Source organism: Cherax quadricarinatus, chromosome 5, assembly GCF_038502225.1.
Source record: "Cherax quadricarinatus isolate ZL_2023a chromosome 5, ASM3850222v1, whole genome shotgun sequence".
NCBI lineage: Eukaryota > Metazoa > Arthropoda > Malacostraca > Decapoda > Parastacidae > Cherax > Cherax quadricarinatus.
Window position 1 is genome coordinate 57,816,579 of NC_091296.1, and position 18,389 is coordinate 57,834,967.

The 18,389-nt window shown below is 41.2% G+C and overlaps 1 protein-coding gene across 3 annotated transcripts in view; it reads left to right on the top strand.

Annotated features, from left to right (window-relative positions):
- Positions 1–17,479, top strand: part of LOC128685056 (metalloreductase STEAP4) — a 192,906-nt gene extending 175,427 nt beyond the window's left edge. For 2 of the 3 annotated variants that reach the window (XM_053771511.2, XM_053771513.2), the window contains 8 exons: positions 6,638–6,829; positions 9,287–9,404; positions 10,839–11,044; positions 11,155–11,282; positions 12,774–12,901; positions 13,724–13,892; positions 14,209–14,417; positions 15,357–17,479. In XM_053771511.2, the coding sequence (XP_053627486.1) occupies positions 6,638–6,829; positions 9,287–9,404; positions 10,839–11,044; positions 11,155–11,282; positions 12,774–12,901; positions 13,724–13,892; positions 14,209–14,417; positions 15,357–15,497 (1,291 nt within the window). In that variant the 3' untranslated portion in view covers positions 15,498–17,479. The remainder of the gene's footprint in view (positions 1–6,637; positions 6,830–9,286; positions 9,405–10,838; positions 11,045–11,154; positions 11,283–12,773; positions 12,902–13,723; positions 13,893–14,208; positions 14,418–15,356) is intronic. The other variant, XM_053771512.2, reaches the window with a different exon arrangement.
- Positions 17,480–18,389: the final 910 nt, after the last annotated feature.

An 18,389-nucleotide genomic window follows, 5' to 3' on the forward strand; every position in this document is an offset into this window, starting at 1 on the left:
TCGAGTGAATTCTTCTCATCAACTTCACGTCATCTGCAAACAGGGACACCTCAGAGTCTATTCCTTCCGTCATGTCGTTCACAAATACCAGAAACAGCACTGGTCCTAGGACTGACCCCTGCGGGACCCCGCTCCTCTCTCTTGTCTTACTTCTGTCATCTTGTCGTAGAACTCCAGTAAGTTTGTGACACAGGATTTCCTTTTCCTGAAACCATGCTGTTTATCGCTTATAAGCTCATTCCTTTCTAGGTTCTCCACCACTCTCCTGATAATCTTCTCCATGACTTTGCACGTACATGTCGGTGGCACTGGTCTGTAGTTTAACGCTGTCAGTCTGTCTCTTAAATATTGGGACTACATTTGCTGTCTTCCACCTCCCTCCCCCCTCTCTCTTTCTTTCTTCTCTTTATTTCTGTGTGTGTGGGGGGGGAGGGGGGAGAAACTGAAGCCTGTTATATGTGTTGCTCTCTTGCAGGATTGCAAGATGACAGGTAAATTGTACGAATTTTTACTTTCAGTGTAAACACAACTTTCCCGACTCTTAAAAGTTCTTATTCCTGTAATATTTCCTTACCCGTTTAGGAGACTTGGTCCGAGACCGGGCCGCGGGGGGCCATGATCTCCGAACCATTAATACATAGTTGATACTAAGTTTGGACCCGACTCCTACTAGGTCGGTTGGGTAGGATTGATATATATTATGTCAGTAATATCAAAAGGCTTACATGCACCATTAAAAAAGGTCTACCATGTTAATTTAGAGACGCGCGCGTTTGCAACAAAACTAGACCCGGAGGAGGAGAGGTTAAGGAAACTCGACCTGATGATGCTGGAGGACAGGTGAGATAGGGAAGACATTATAACAACGTATACAATACTGAGAGGAATTGACAAGGTGAACAGGGCGGAATATTTCAGAGATGAGAAACAGGAACCTGAGGACACAACTGGAAGCTGAAAACTCAGATGAGTCAGAGGGATATTAGGAAGTATTTCTTCAGCCTTAGAGTTGTCAGGAAGTGGAACACACTGGAGAGTGTAGTAGTAGAAGTGGGATTTATACATAGCTCTAAGAAGAGGTACGACAAGGCTCTTATAGCCGGGAGAGAGTGGACCTAGTAGCGGCTAGCGAAGAGGCGGGGTCAGGAACTGTGACTCGACCCCTGCAACCCCAAATAGGTGAGTACACACGAAACTAGCAGTGTCAAGGACACAGGTTGTGGGAAGTAGAGTGGGGGGGGGGGACCCGTGAGAAGAACTAACTCCAACAAGACCGCTGACACTATCCCACCTGCGTCATACCTGTTTATTTCTCACACATCAGTTTTACAAGCTAAGAGCTGTTTTCCTACCTCAGCTCATTTCAAAGCTCAGCCCTATCTAAGGTATGCTTACCCCCCTCCCTTCCCCCCCGCCGGATGCGACCCACAACAGTCTACTAACACCCAGGTACATACTAACTGCTGGGCGAACAGGGGTCACAGGTGTAAGGAAACATGCCCAACGTTTCCACCCATGCCGGGATCGAACCACAGATGCTTAGTATGTGAGCCGAGTACGCCTCCAACCTAGCCACGGGACATTGTCCAGGTTTAATCACAGTAAGACAGTTTTCCCTCAAGGTCAAGTGAGGACGCATGTCAAGAAGTTCGATAAGGGTTATTATGTACTAATAAACTAATTACATACATCAGTGTGCTGCCACTGTGTGTACTCACCTATTTGTACTCACCTATTTGTGGTTGCAGGGGTCGAGTCATAGCTCCTGGCCCCGCCTCTTCACTGATTGCTACTAGGTCCTCTCTCTCCCTGCTACATGAGCTTTATCATACCTCGCCTTAAAACTATGTATGGTTCCCGCCTCCACTACTTCACTTTCTAGACTATTCCATGACTTGACTACTCTATGACTGAAGAAATACTTCCTAACATCCCTTCGATTCATCTGAGTCTTCAACTTCCAATTGTGACCTCTTGTGTCTGTGTCCCATCTCTGGAACATCCTGTCTTTGTCCACCTTGTCTATTCCGCGCAGTATTTTATATGTCGTTATCATGTCTCCCCTGACCCTCCTGGCCTCCAGTGTCGTCAGGCCGATTTCCCTCAACCTTTCTTCGTAGGACAATCCCCGTAGCTCTGGGACTAGTCTTGTTGCAAACCTTTGCACTTTCTCTAATTTCTTGACGTGCTTGACTAGGTGTGGATTCCAAACTGGTGCTGCATACTCCAGTATGGGCCTGACGTAAATGGTATACAGGGTCTTGAACGACTCCTTACTGAGGTATCGGAACGCTATCCGTAGGTTTGCCAGGCGCCCGTATGCTGCAGCAGTTATCTGATTTATGTGTGCCTCAGGAGATATGCTCGGTGTTATACTCACCCCCAGATCTTTTTCCTTGAGTGAGGTTTGCAGTCTTTGGCCATCTAAACTATATTGTGTCTGCGGTCTTCTTTGCCCTTCCCCAATCTTCATGACTTTGCATTTGGCAGGGTTAAACTCAAGGAGCCAGTTGCTGGACCAGGCTTGCAGCCTGTCCAGGTCTCTTTGTAGTCCTGCCTGATCCTCATCCGATTTGATTCTTCTCATTAACTTCACATCATCTGCAAACAAGGACACTTCTGAGTCTATCCCTTCCGTTATGTCGTTCACATATACCAAGAACAGCACAGGTCCTAGGACTGACCCCTGTGGAACCCCGCTTGTCACAAGCGCCCACTCTGACACCTCGTCACGTACCATGACTCGTTGTTGCCTCCCTGTCAGGTATTCTCTGATCCATTGCAGTGCCTTTCCTGTTATGTGTGCCTGATCTTCTAGCTTTTTCAGTAACCTCTTGTGAGGAACTGTGTCGAAGGCCTTTTTGCAGTCCAAAAAAATGCAGTCGATCCACCCCTCTCTCTCTTGTCTTACTTCTGTCACCTTGTCATAAAACTCTAGTAGGTTTGTGACACAGGATTTTCCTTCCCTGAAACCATGCTGGTTGTCAATTATACACTTGTTTCTTTCCAGGTGCTCCACCACTCTCCTCCTGATGATCTTCTCCATGACCTTGCATACTATACACGTTAGTGATACAGGTCTGTAGTTTAGTGCCTCATGTCTGTCTCCCTTTTTAAAAATTGGGACTACATTTGCCATCTTCCATACCTCAGGGAGTTGCCCAGTTTCAAATGATGTGTTGAAGATCTTTGTTAATGGCACACACAATATCTCTGCTCCCTCTTTAAGGACCCACGGAGAGATGTTGTCTGGTCCCACCGCCTTTGAGGTGTCAAGTTCGCATAGCAGCTTCTTCACTTCCTCCTTGGTTATATGTACCTCATCCAGCACTTGCTGGTGTACCCCCCTGTTCTGATTTCCTGGAGTCCTACTGGTTTCCACTGTAAATACTTCTTTAAATCTCGTGTTGAGCTCCTGACATACCTCTCGGTCGTTGCTTGTGAATTCCCCATCACCCTTCCTCAGTCTGATTACCTGGTCCTTGACTGTTGTTTTCCTCCTGATGTGGCTGTACAACAGCTTCGGGTCAGTCTTGACTTTCGATGCTATGTCATTTTCATATTGTCGCTGAGCCTCCCTTCTTATCTGTGCATATTCATTTCTGGCTCTTCGGCTAATCTCTTTATTTTCCTGAGTTCTCTGTCTTCTGTACCTTTTCCATTCTCTAGTACACCTAGTTTTTGCCTCCCTACACCTTTGGGTGAACCAAGGACTCGTTCTGTTCTTCCCATTATTTCTGTTTCCCTTGGGAACAAACCTCTCCTCTGCCTCCTTGCATTTTGTTGCCACATAGTCCATCATTTCTTGTACTGGTTTTCCTGTCAGTTCCCTCTCCCACTGAATGTTTTGAAGGAAGTTCCTCATGCCTGAGTAGTTCCCCCTTTTGTAGTTTGGTTTTTCCCAACCTATTCCTGCTACTCTCTCCACTTGGAGCTCAACTATATAGTCGAAGCACAGAACCACATGATCACTAGCTCCCAGGGGCCTTTCATACAAGATATCCTCGATGTCTGAACTACTCAAGGTGAATACAAGGTCCAGTCTTGCTGGTTCATCTTCTCTCTCTCTGGTAGTGTCTCTAACATGTTGATGCATGAGGTTTTCCAGTACTACATCCATCATCTTGGCTCTCCATGTTTCGGAACCCCCATGGGGCTCCAGGTTTTCCCAGTCAATCTCCTTGTGATTGAAATCACCCATAACTAGTAACTTTGCTCCCCCCACGTGTGCTCTCCTGGCCACCTCGGCTAGTGTGTCGACCATGGCTCTGTTGCTCTCATCATATTCTTCTCTTGGTCTCCTGCAGTTCTGTGGTGGGTTGTACATTACTGCAATTATCACCTTATGTCCCTCAGACTGGATTGTTCCTACTAAGTAGTCCCTTTCACCCGTGCCATCCATTCCTTCCATTTTCTCAAAACCCCACTGGCTTTTAATGAGCAGTGCAACTCCTCCTTCCCCTCTCCTCCCTCTGTCTTTCCTGAAGATTTGATATCCGGGTGGAAAGATTGAATCTGTTATTATTCTGGTGAGTTTTGTTTCTGTGAGTGCTATTATGTCTGGGGATGTCTCCTTGATTCTTTCGTGCCACTCCTCATACTTATTTGTTATTCCATCTGCATTTGTATACCATACCTTCAACTTCTTTTCTAAGACTGTGGTCTGGGAGGTGTATTGGGGTTGGGGAAGTGGGAGACCTGATAAGGAACTATGGGTGGTTGCTGTGGGGGTGGAGTTTGTAATGTAGTGGGTGGGGGCATTGGATATGGCATGGGTGTTGTGGTTTAGAGTGTTTGGCTGCACTGGGGTTGACCTGGTTGGGAGGCTTCTATAGGAAGCTGTGAGGGAGGTTGTATTTGATCTTCTTCCTGTGTCTGGGATCTCCTGTCTGTCTTCTCCATCCCCTCTCTTTCCTCCTTTCGCCTTTGTACCATCTCTCTCAGTTTCCGCCTTTCGTCTTGTGTTCTGTCGCGGTCGAGATACACCTTCCTGTATCCCGGCATGTCCCTTAATCGTGCTTTTTCCTGCAGTATCCTGTTCCGAGTCGATTCTGCCTTGAAGGTCACTTTCACTGGCCGGTTTCTTTCTTTTACAAACCCCCCTATTCTCCGAAAATTTTCCAGCTGGGTCATGTCGTCTTCTCCGATTACTTTCATGATGCTTTCAATTGCTTTTTTTTCCCCTTGTTTTCTTGCTTCATATGTTTCCCCTTCAACTTCCTGTAGCCCATACACAAAGACTGACCTCACCCTTTCATTCTCCCACTGCATATCCCTGTGTATCCCCTCATTCAATTTGATTTCCTCCATTGCAGCTTTCCTTTCTTCAGTTTCACTAGCTACTGTACATGGGCTCAGTGGCCTGTCATTTTCCCATCTCGGCTTTCCCTGGGCTCTGTTGTGGTCTTTTAGGGCCTCCACATATAGCTTAGCTCTTTCATTTACTACAGTCTCCACTGATAGAGCTTCTACATGCAGTTTTGCTCCTCCTTTCCCTACAGTCCCCTTATTTGTGGCTGAGGTAGCGGTCTCTGTTGTCAATCCCATAATGTTTTTTAGTTCTTTAGGCTGTTTCAGATTTTCCAGTTCCTCTTCTAAACTCTGTATCCTGGCCTCTGCTGCTTTGACTTTCACCTCCCACTTCCTGCTTTCCATGTCTATCCTCTCTTCCATTCTCATGCTAAGTTCTTCTAGTTTCTTTTCCCATTCTTGTTCCCTTTTTGTGAGCTCTGCTGCCCAATCTTCCTTTGCAGTTTCCTCCTCCTGTCCCTTGGGTTTTCTTGTTGCTCTCTGGCAACCCATTTTTGTTTTATCCTGATTGCCTCAGAGTGGGAAACCTATGTAATTCTGTATGTTAGGTTAGTATTGTATATGTCAGCGTGGGGGGGGGGGAGGTAGAGGAGGAACTGTGGCTATATGGGAGAGTAGTGGGGAGGGGGAGTGGGAAGGAGAGTGAAGCAAGTGGGTAAGTGGGTGAGGGAGAGGTGGGGAGGGGGAGGGTGAAAGAGGGAGGGGAGGGATCAGGTGAAGGAGTGAGATGTCGGTGGGGGAGGGGGGGGAGTGTATGTGTGAGTCTGCCAATATGTGTGTGTTGTGTGTGTGTTGTGTGTGGGGAGGGGTGGGGGGTGAGGGTGGGGAGGGGGGGTGTGGGTGGGTGTGTGGGTGGGTGTGTGGGTGGGTGTGTGGGTGGGTGTGTGTGTGGGTGTGTGGGGGTGTGTGGGTGGGTGTGTGGGTGGGTGGGTGTGTGTGGGTGTGTGTGTGTGTGTGGGTGGGTGTGTGTGAGGGTGGGTGTGTGGGTGGGTGGGTGTGTGGTTGGGTGTGTGGGTGGGTGTGTGGGTGGGTGTGTGTGGGTGTGTGGGTGGGTGTGTGGGTGTGTGTGGGTGTGTGTGGGTGTGTGGATGTGTGGGTGTGTCTGGGTGTGTCTGGGTGTGTGTGTGTGTGTGTGTGTGTGTGTGTGTGTGTACTCGCCTATTTGTGATTTCAGGGGTCGAACATGGCTCCTGGCCCCCGCCTCTTCACTGGTCGCTACTGTGTGTGTTTTGGTGGTAACATATAGAATAAAATTTCGGTTTTAATCCCCACACTGTTTTGCTGCCGGAGAAATCAAACTACTCAAACCGATGATTAAGAATATTAGTGCTACTTCTTGCAGGTTCCTGGTGAGGCAGACTGGTGCCACACTGACGAGCCAGGAGGTGGCACTGGGAGCGGCTAATGTAGTGATCGTTGCGGTGGGTCGTGACTACTACGACTACCTGCCCCTCTCTCTCCTGCGAGGCAAACTGCTCATTGATGTCTCTAACAACACCGAGCGTCGCAAGGGACCACAGTGAGTACCCTCGCACCAAGAATTACCATTATAACCTTAGAAGCGCTACACCCGTACGAGTTGTACAGCACCTATACTTAGTTTTACTTGTTTGTATGGGGTTCAATACTCTGCTCTCAGCCTCGCCTCCTACACTGTAATTCGGGATTGCAGATTTCTTGCCTTTTGAACCTTATCTACTTTTGAAGCTGTGTATTGAGTTTGCCTCCACAACTGCCTCATCCAAATTATTTCAATTTGTAAGATTAGATTTTTAGATTTTGCCACCGAAGTGGCTAGTTTATTGTGCACCCCATATCCATCCTGTGGAAGGTAGCGCGAGAGCATATGGATACACAAAAGGCCTAGGAACTAGGCCCCAAAGGGTTAACAGGAATACATATGGATTTATATCTACATATCTATAGTTCACTTATCTGTTACAAGCAAATTTGCTTATTAATGAAAATAAGATACCAGATATACTAAGATATCTTGACATGTCACATAGGTTATTATACTGTCTGTCTCTGTATTCCTCAATAAGTGGACAATTAAGCACATAGTGCTCAAGAGAGTGACCATATGTCTGATCACATAATTTACATTTAGTTTGATCATCATCTGTGTGTCTCCCAAACTGCCAGAAGTACTTGTAACCAAGCCTAAGCCTGGCCACTACAACATCAGTCAGTCTGTTCACATTGCAAGTTGCTCCATAAACATACTTATCTACGTTCATGTTATCATAGTGGGTTATAGATCTACTCAGGCTTCTAACTGCATTCCTATAACAATCATTTTCATTATTTACTTCTCTCCTAATTTATTCCTAATGCTAGACACAGTTATACCAAAGTTACGTTCTACATTCTCCTTCTGGGTACTCTTCTTGGCTAACATATCAACTTTATCATGAAGGAGTTATCCAATGTGTGATGGGATCCATAGCAATTGTACATTAATTCCTTTGTCCCTAATTTTTGAGTATCTATACCTGGCTTCTCCAATGAGCATGTTGTTGGAGTCATTATACGAGTCAAGAGCCTTCAATGATGACATAGAATCAGTAATGATGATGGAGTCAAGCTCAGTGTCATAGGTTAGCTTTAGCGCCATTAGGATTGCAAACAATTCAGTTTGCAGTGTAGACGCCCAGTTAATTTGTTATGCCTAACTCAACAAATTTATTATCGTTCTTAACTAGGGAGGTGGCAACAAGAGCAGATGCAGCCCTGCCAGAAGACTCCTGTTTAGATCCATCAGTGTATATAACTTGTGATAACTTATTACTACCAGCTAGGTGAGAAATTTCTTCTTGAGCAGTTGCTCTAACAAGAGATTTAAGGAAGGGATTACTAGCAATGAGCTTCTTGGGAGGGACTTGTAGGTATGTGATATTAAATGAACACATCTTCCATGGAGGGGTGAAATGCTCTTGTTGCCTACAGTGATACAGTTCATGCAGGTTATAAAACTTAATGCAATTGCACGTTTTCACAATCCATTTAGATCTGTATTTACCTCTAGACACTTGGTAAGATTCATTGTGACAGTGTCTGGTTCGTTTCTCAACATTCTAATACCGAGTACAGTGTTAATCTCAACAATCCTATCACTGATACTAGAAATACCAAGCTCCTTCCTCATGTTAAGAACTTTTGTAGATCTGGGACAGCCAAGAATAATCCTGAGAGCTTCATTTTGCATTAACTCCAAGGGTCGGAGAGAACTTTCTCTAGCTAATATCAACATGGGAGCAGCATAATCAATTAAGGACCTAACATAGGCTATGTACATCATTCTCACGATTCTCACATTAGCACCATAGTTGTGGTTGTAGCCAGCAACAGCTTTGAGAGCATTTAGCCTAGCTTTGCATTTCTTGTTTAGTTGTGGTATAGTGGATTTGTTAAAGGGTACATCTACACCAAGATATCTGTAAGTTTTAACGTAGCTAATGATTTCACCCTGCAAATAGATGGGTGTGGGATGTAGTTTGCTTGTTAATATCTTTGTTTTAGAGGAAGATATGAGGCCTAGTCGATTACAAATTGTTTGAACTTCATTAAGAATGGTATTCATCTTCTTATGCCCTGTTGTATGGATCATGAAATCATCAGCATAGCTTATAGCTATATGTTTAAGTGAGGCAGGTAGAGCATTTAGGAGAGCATTAATCAGAATATTAAATAGCATGTGACTAAGAACTCCCTGCGGTGTACCTAAAGACATTTCTTTAGAATCACTTCTGAAGCCTTTGTAAAGGACAGAGGATACTCTATTTGGCAGGTATCCTACCACCTTAAGACTAAGGAATATTTCCATACATCCCCGTGGCTGATGTGTGTGCAGCTTCCACCTGTGTTCCCTTGATTCTGACCCTCTTAATTCAAAGTCTGTCCTTATCTACCCTATACCTAGTCGAACCAAGTAGCCTGTTGTATTTTTTGCTGTGCATCATGTGTTTTCTTCCAGTTACCGTAGCAATGCAGAATACCTTCAGGGCCTCGTGCCAGAAGCCAAGGTCGTCAAGGGTTTCAATGTACTCTCAGCTTATGCTCTCGAGAATGGTGGCATCCAGGGCAGCAAAGAGGTGAGTCAGCACTTACATTCAAATTCAAATTTTATTCTCTATAAAGATTACAATGTTGAATTTACAGAATCTGGTTGTTGTGTGGTTAACACGTAGTTAAATAATGATTGAACATTAAAATGGTATAAAATACCGACAGGTTGTTAGGTAAGACACATATGCAACAGTTAGGTATCTTTATTATGAAACGTTTCGCCTACACAGTAGGCTTCTTCAGTCAAGTACAGAAAAGTTGATAGAAGCAGAAGAAACTTGAAGACGATGTAATCAGTCCATCACCCTTAATGATTACAGCGTGTACCACTAGAACGCCTAGAATGGCTAGGCATTTCGGGCAGACTTAGTTTAATTCTTTATTTTAAAATATTACAAATTATGAGGTAAGTTGGTATTATGGCTAAGTGACTAAATACTAGTTTGTGAGTTTAGCAATGTGAATGCTTTTGTTTTGGCACAGTACATAGTTTCAGTATTGGAGTATCATAGGATTCATTATTTTAAGATTGAGATTAATGTTTCTGTTTATGGTCAAATGGGTGAGTGAGTGTAAGTGTGAACCACCAGGTGGTATTCGTGTAGTTAGTTGATGGGGTGTATCAGGGAGATAAGATGTTTTCTAATGGTAGTTTTGAAGGTGATGAATGTGTCTGCAGTTCTAGAGTTCTCAGGTAGGATGTTCCAGATTTTAGGGCCTTTGACATACATTGAATTTTTGTAAAGGTTTAGTCGGACACGGGGAATGTCGTAGAGATGTTTGTGTCTGGTGTTATGCCTGTGGGTTCTGTCACAACTATCAAGAAAGCGTTTTAGGTCAAGGTTGATATTGGAGTTTAAGGTCCTGTAGATGTAGATTGCACAGTAGTAAGTTGTTGCTTGTGTAATATTAAACGTATAAATTATAAAAGTAATATTAACGTACTATGAAACAGCTGGGGGTCCACTGCAGACTTTTTTTTTATTCAGAATTTTTATGGTAGTCCTAAAATATAATGTAAATATACTTTATCTGTGCCTGGACCCACCCAAGGGGTGAGGGGTTCTTCATCCAAGGAACTGAACGTATTCTTCCCTTGGATCAAGTCTGAATGCCTCCCATTCTCCATGGTTTAGCGTTTCCTTTCTGATTAAAATAAATACTGGGCCTGGAGCTGTGAATTTAGGGATTTATACCGTACGCTAGACTTCAATATATTTTCTGATATACCTACATTATTTTAGTATTATTATGGAGAAGCTGAACCCGTTTAAAGAGCCTGGCATTTCCTCAGTACCCTTTCTAATAAGGCCCTGTCTAGTCATCCAGGTTATTGCTGCCAGTATCCTGCACGCCTACAGAACCATCACAGAAGGCACTATTTGTAGGTAATTGTCCGGTTTTCTTTTAAACTTGTACCTGTAAGTCAGACGCATATATAATGGGACTGATTATTCCAGGTATACCTTGCTAGTGATCACATGGACGCAAAGACGAAGGTTTCGGATATAGTACGCATGATGGGATTTCACCCCGTGGACTGGGGAAGTCTGCAGGCCTCTAGAGACATTGAGGATATTCCCCTCCTATTCATGCCATCCTGGAAGCGACCTGTAGCTGTTGTTTTTGGAATCTTCTTATTCATGTGGATTCTTGCACTATTTTCGTAAGGAACACTTTTGTATATACTGTATTTTGTGTGCAAGTTTGCAGTTCATGAATATACAGGAACCTATGGAGTTGATGACTGAGAGTAGTAAGCACTTGTTAATTTAGGTTCCAGATCTGCTACAACTGGGCTAAAGGTGACTGGCATGGAGAATGGAAACACATTGCAATGATAAACTTCAATCGTGTCATTGCCATTACTGCTATTTGGACCTTATCTTTCTGCTACCTTCCAGGTAAGTGTCGAGAAGTAGCAGTATAAATGTAGCTCTTTGTAGACTGGCTTAGTATACAGATAAAGTATCTTGAAATTCATAATAAATTTGTTAATTCTTTTGATTTGATAGCTAACTACCTTATGAAGTCATTACACCTTTGGTGTATAATGTGAACGAGTTTGTCACCGATTGATGAAAAAGGTAACCTCCCATTATCCCAGCCTCCAGATTTTCAGGGTAGTTGATCATCCTGTCATATAGAAAGTGTTAGGAGAGAGGCAGCAAAGGTCAGACAAGTCAGGAGTGTCCTGAAGTTTAGAACATTTGACAGCGTAATGAGAAAGGAGGGCATCTACAGAAACAAAACCAGGACGAAGATTCATGTTAAAAATAAGGTATGCCTCAACAAGAAGGCATCTTTGAAAGACGATAAAAGAGTACAGTTTTGGCAGAGGAACAAGTAATACCATGTTTTGTCTTTAACATGACAGAAAAAGAGCATCATTAGTGTGACCAAGGCGAACATTTCTCTTGTGCTTTTTTAAGTTTACCTGGAGAGAGTTCCGGGGGTCAACGCCCCCGCGGCCCGGTCTGTGACCAGGCCTCCTGGTGGATCAGAGCCTGATCAACCAGGCTGTTACTGCTGGCTGCACGCAAACCAACCACAGCCCGGCTGGTCAGGAACCGACTTTAGGTGCTTGTCCAGTGCCAGCTTGGACTGCCAGGGGTCTGTTGGTAATCCCCCTTATGTATGCTGGGAGGCAGTTGAACAGTCTCGGGCCCCTGACACTTATTGTATGGTCTCTTAACGTGCTAGTGACACCCCTGCTTTTCATTGGGGGGATGTTGCATCGTCTGCCAAGTCTTTTGCTTTCGTAGTGAGTGATTTTCGTGTGCAAGTTCGGTACTAGTCCCTCTAGGATTTTCCAGGTGTATATAATCATGTATCTCTCCCTCCTGCGTTCCAGGGAATACAGGTTTAGGAACCTCAATTATTATTATAATCAAAAAAGAAGCGCTAAGCCACAAGGGCTATACAGCTTAGGAACCTCAAGCACTCCCAATAATTGAGGTGTTTTATCTCCGTTATGCGCGCCGTGAAGGTTCTCTGTCTGGAGATTATTATAATCAAAAAGAAGCGCTAAGCTACAAGGGCTAGACAGCTTAAGTCTGGAGAGCAGCCGGTTCCACCAAGGTATTGGAAAGGACAAGAGAAGCAGGAAATGGAGCAGATGCTAGAAGCATGTGACAGGAGAAGCACGAACTGAACTTATGTGAAGTTTGGCAAAAGTAGGTTTGATATTTAAAGGTGAGGAGCACTTATACTTTGAAGCCGATCAAGAGCTCTAATTTATAGATGAAAACTTTAAAGGATGGGAAAAAAAATCTGACAACCACCATAGGTGTCCCATTTTGAAGGATTAATAATACATAAATTCCCAGTTTTTATTTCATATTACATTTTTTAAATATAATCAAATGAGTGATGTGCTAATATGTTTGTTACAGGTCTAATAGCAGCATATATCCAGCTGTGGCGAGGTACAAAATATAGCAGATTTCCAAAGTGGCTGGATGACTGGCTGAAGATGAGGAAACAACTTGGACTTCTGATGCTGGGACTTGCTGGAATGCATGTTAGTATTTAGATAGTTTTTGTTTTTGTTTGTTTCTTTTTATGTTCTGTGGCAGATATAGCAAGTTAATTAGAATGGTTTGAATAAACCCTTTAGTATATTATGGGATACTTCTGCTTAGACTTACAATATGGTATGCATACATTATACCAGCCTTCCTTAAATCTAGTGAATTGTTTGCCAGTTTCCTAGGTGGTGTCATATTTATGTAAAGTGCTAAACCTGTGGGGGTCTTAGCACTGCCATTTATACAACTAATACAAAATGCTAAATTATAGTTATTAAAATAACAAAATATCATGTAAACAGTCATTTCACATTATTCTAGATTTCTGACCATGTATTCATTATCTTGATATTCACTCAAAAATCTTAAAGGTGTACAGTAGCTTGTAAGAATAGATATGACAATACTCAGATTTTCCACTTTTTTTTTTAACTGGCTGTATCCCACCAAGGCAGGGTGACCTAAAAAGAAAAAAAGTTTTTCTTTTGAAATTTAGTAATTTGTACAGTAATTTATCATTTAAAACAAATGCGTACAGGCTTCCGTTTTACACACGCTTGGCAGTACCTCCCTGGGCGATTGCTGTCTACCAATCTACTACATATAATTTTTTTTATATTAAAGTCCAGGGTTTATTCCCTGGACTCCAGCAATGAGTCGCTTCTATCCTATTACCTTGCTGTACAATCATGAACTGATGTATTCTGTGCAGACATAAAAAAAAAATTGCTTAGCATGTATGTATTTGCTTTCTATTGCTGTTTGATAAAAAAATATTTTTCCTGTAGTTAAATGAATCTTTCCTTCTACCTCAGGCCTGCATTTCTGTTGCATTTCTGACACCACAGACAACAGAGTGGGTATATGAGGAACCCCAGAAAATTCGAGCCCAAGTGTTAGTGGATGCCAACACTACTTTAACAGAAACTATAACCTTGTACAACTTCGAATTCAACTGGCGAGGAGAACTCTTCCTCACAATGGGTAAGTACTATAAATGGTTACTCGCTGTATGTTAATACACAGCTGAATAGTGAAGAATTGCTTCCTGGAAGGTTAGACCAAAATTGAAATATAAAACTGTAGTGGAGTTTTTCTTAATGATACTTCTCCCCACTGTTTTTACAATCAAATAATTACCCTAAAATGTCATGAATAATGCATAGGTTAACAGAATAAAAAAATTGTATCAGATACTGTATCTACAGGTAGTTTAAAAAAAATGCTGAATTATACTGTGGCAATTCAGTGTTTTAAAGTTGTATGCTTGATTTCAATCAGATGTGATTTTTTTTTTCAGGAGCCATAGCAACATGCTTGTTGGTCATATTGGGTATAACATCTTTGCCCTCAGTCACGGCTACTCTATCCTGGAAAGAGTTTACCTTCATTCAAAGTAAACTTGGTTGGGTTGCCTTGATTGCAGCTGCTTCTCATGATATCTTCCTTGCATGGCATTTTATGTTTCTTTACTGGGGATGCTTCAGAACTCTCCCAATAGGCCCACAGGTAAGTTGTATTATGATACAAATTGGGGAATGTGATCTTGTATATTCACATTTACTGTTCTATTTGACACTTTTGGTCCATATAAATATATTTTGTAGCTCATATACTAAACTACTGTCTTAAGTCTTTCTTCTTTCATCACAGCACACTATCTGCATTCCTTTACATACTTATCTATGCCTCTTGGACTACACCTCATACTTTCCACATTATTTCGTATACACAGATCCAATTCCCTAGATCATGAGCCCCTCACCAGCGTCAATTATTATTATAATCAAAAAGAAGCGCTAAGCCACAAGGGCTATACAGCGCTGCTCACCAGCGTCAAGAAACCTCCCATGAGGGGTACAGTATTACAGATGGGTAGGATATCTTAATTTTTACCAGGTTTTGTCAGTAGAGAAATTTATTACACTCTAAGAGGTACTCCCTATTGCCAATTTATCCTTCAGAATTAACAAGGTTAAAGTTATGGTAACTTAAAGTGAAGCAATTGAGTTTTTCAAGATAGCTTTTGATAGATTTTTGTTAGTTATCTTGTTTGAAGTCTTCAGTCTTTCCTCACATTCAAGGTAGTTTCATAATTTTAATCACCAGCAATGAACCAACATTGTGATGTACTGATGGGGGTGGAAAATTGGATTTGTGATGTCACTGCACTTCTGGCAAGACAGCAATTGGATGAATGATGTTAAATGTTTTATTTTTTTGGGTCACTGTGCTTTGCCAGGACATGGTCATTGAGGTAAAAAATAAAATACAGCTACTCTAACTTAATTTTAACTTGATATATTCAGCATTTTAAACCGAGTACTTGTGGTCATTGTTTTAACTCAGGGATGCATTTCTTGTTTTTGAAAGACTTTATTGATTCATTTATGAAATTTATTACATCATACTGGTGTGTACTTGAGAAATGTATATTTATTATTTCAGTATGCATTATATCCTCCGTTCATCGCTGTAATCATGAAGATACCGCTGTTGCTGCCACCTGTCGACAATTACCTACAGAAAATACGAAGAGGATACGAACGTGGTAGTCAGACTGAAAATAGAAAATCGGACGTGGCTTAAAATAGATACCAGTGTCATATTTATTGTATGCTCTTACATATCTTGTGCTGTGTAAAAATCTGTGATGTATATCTCAACTTTATGGATACAGAGTTTGAAAATGGGGATATCTACTATTTTCAGTACTGTATATATTTGACTAGGTAACATATGGGTACCTGTAAAATTTTAAGTTACCTACATATTACCTCAAAGACCTTTACATTAATTATAAACTCTTAGGAATAACTAACCATAGTGTATTTTATAGATTTGTTTGCCCTACAAAGAACTTAATACTTTGACACTCTTTGCAACACAGATTGTGTTTTTCATGATTAATGTGCTACAGTATAAAAACTAGAAATCACATATAAAATTTATGATATTAAAGTATCTTTTTTGTATAGATTACATAATCTAAAGCTTCATGAATTGGTATTATTTTAAATACAACACATTCCTGGTAATATTTGCTCATAAATTAATTTGGCAAATTGCCATGAGCTGTTAAGGTGTGAGCATTTTAAATAAGCTCCTAATCTAGACTAACATGGCTAATTACAATCACTCCAGTCAAATTGTGGTAAGGATAATTAAGCAATTTTGTTAATTTGCTGATTTTAGTGAGATTACACCTACTTCAGTACACCGCTAACACTTAAACTGTCCAAACTTAGATCTATGTTTTTTTCAACATTTGAAAAACAACGTTGATCTAATTTTGGAGCACTACTCATGTGAACGTAAATTTGTTTGGACAGTTTAAGGGTTAAAGAAGAATAATACATTTAAACTAATCTTTCACATAAATATTGAGTAGTGTAGTGTTTTTGAAGAATGTATACAGTTTAAGTATTGTGAACAGTGTTTGTAAATGCTGATATTGAGGACGGTAGTGTAGTATGTTATTTCCTTCCTCTGAAAAGTGGAGTTACTGTTTTGAATAACCAGGTTTGAAGTATTACATTGTAGGTTTAGGAAGTCATTATTTCTTGTGATAATGGAAATTAATACTGTAGCATGGAACTGCTTTTATGATGCATATTTTTAAGTAATTTTAGTGGAAAATTTAAATGTTTATTTTGTAAATGGACACGTTTCTTAAAATACAAATATTTAAGATTTTAATGCTTCAGAGCTTATCAAATTATAAAATTCCACATACAGCCTCGCTTAACGACAGAGTTCCGTTCCTAAGACCACGTCATTAAACGAATTCGTCGCTAAGTGAGTAGCATACTACAATGGTAGCGAGTTTGTGTCGGCCATCTTTGATTTTGTTTTGATGTCACCTTAGCACCATTTATAGCATTTCTGGTATATTTTTAAATGTTTATACAGCCTCTCCTCACTTAGCGACGTACTTGGACTTATGACGGGCTCTGTAACCAGTATGCATACCTAAATAATGTATATTAAAGCTGATTTCCTCTATTCAGTTTAATACAAAATACAGTACACTACTATATAAACATTTAAAAATATACCAGAAATGTTATAAACCAGAAATGTTATAAGTGGTACAGAAGTGACATTAAAACAATATCAAAGACGGTTGACACAAACCCACTACCATTATAGTATGCTTCTCACTTACTGATGAATTCGTTTACCGACGTGGTCTTAGGAACAGAACTCCATTGTTAAGTGAGGAGAGGCTGTACATAAATAAACTGAATAGAGGAAATCACCTCTGATGTACATTTAGGTATGAATACTAGTCAGAGGCGTCGGTAAACGAGTGAGGAAAGGCTGTATTAGGGGCACTGAATGGCCTATGGGGAGACTTGACACTTTACACAAAAAAAAATCAACCCTAGGACACTTGTGGAAGGGTCTTTGTGGTAATAAGTGGCACTATGACACTCGGGCTTAGTGCTTTATTTGAAGTAATAAGATTGAAAAAATAAAATATGAGTTCATAATTATTTCCATGTTATGTTCATTTTAATAAGAACTGGCAATACATAATTACTATAATTAAAAAGTAATAAAATTAATTTTCAAGTTTTTTCTTTTACCGTGATGTACCTTATTCTTACACAGTGACCCACGTGTTTTTTTCTTTTGGCAGTATAGTATACTAATACTCTAATATAACTTTGGAATATACAGTATTTGATTTGGTTTCCTCCACTCTTATAGTATTATATTTGAAACTATGCAAAATCCACAAGCCACAGCACTATATATTGTACAGTGAAGGACAGCGCTGTATGACCCTCGTGTGTTTACCCTTAATTGGTCCAAACGTATATATACATTTCATTTGTCATTCATTCAACATTGGCACAATAGGCCCGAGTCGCCTAGACATGAGAGAATGGGTGTGCACTATATGAAAAAAATTGGGGATGCCTGGGTACCATGTGCTCTTTTTTCCTCAATATTTGGGGTGCTACGTGAGAGAATGCATATATACGTTTGGACCGCTTAAGGAACACTTATGTCTTCAGTATGCAAACTCTCCGGTAAGTTAAGGTACAGAAAGTTCATTGGTCTGTCTAGTTAACCACCCTTATTAACCAGTTACAAAATATCACCTTAAGAAATGAGTGAAAGCATTCAAATGCTCAGTTCTCATGGAATTTGCTGTTACCCTCCTAGACTTTTGATACTGTCCTGTGAGTAAGAGTATTGTGGACAAATATTTACATCCAATCACCAGTTACCCAAGCTAGAATACCCCAAAAGTTCTCGGCAAGCTTGCCTCAAATATAAGGGACTGTCGCAAGTTCTAAGCTGCAAAAAAGTGGTGGTGGTTTGATCATTAAGAGAGGATGGAGCAAAACAGAATGACTAGGAGGGTGTATAAATCTGCAGTGGAGGGAATGCAAAGTGGGATCAGCCTTGAAAATGATGGAGAAAAGAAAGTTGTGTGCAAGGGGCTTGGGGAGGCAGTATGGTGAA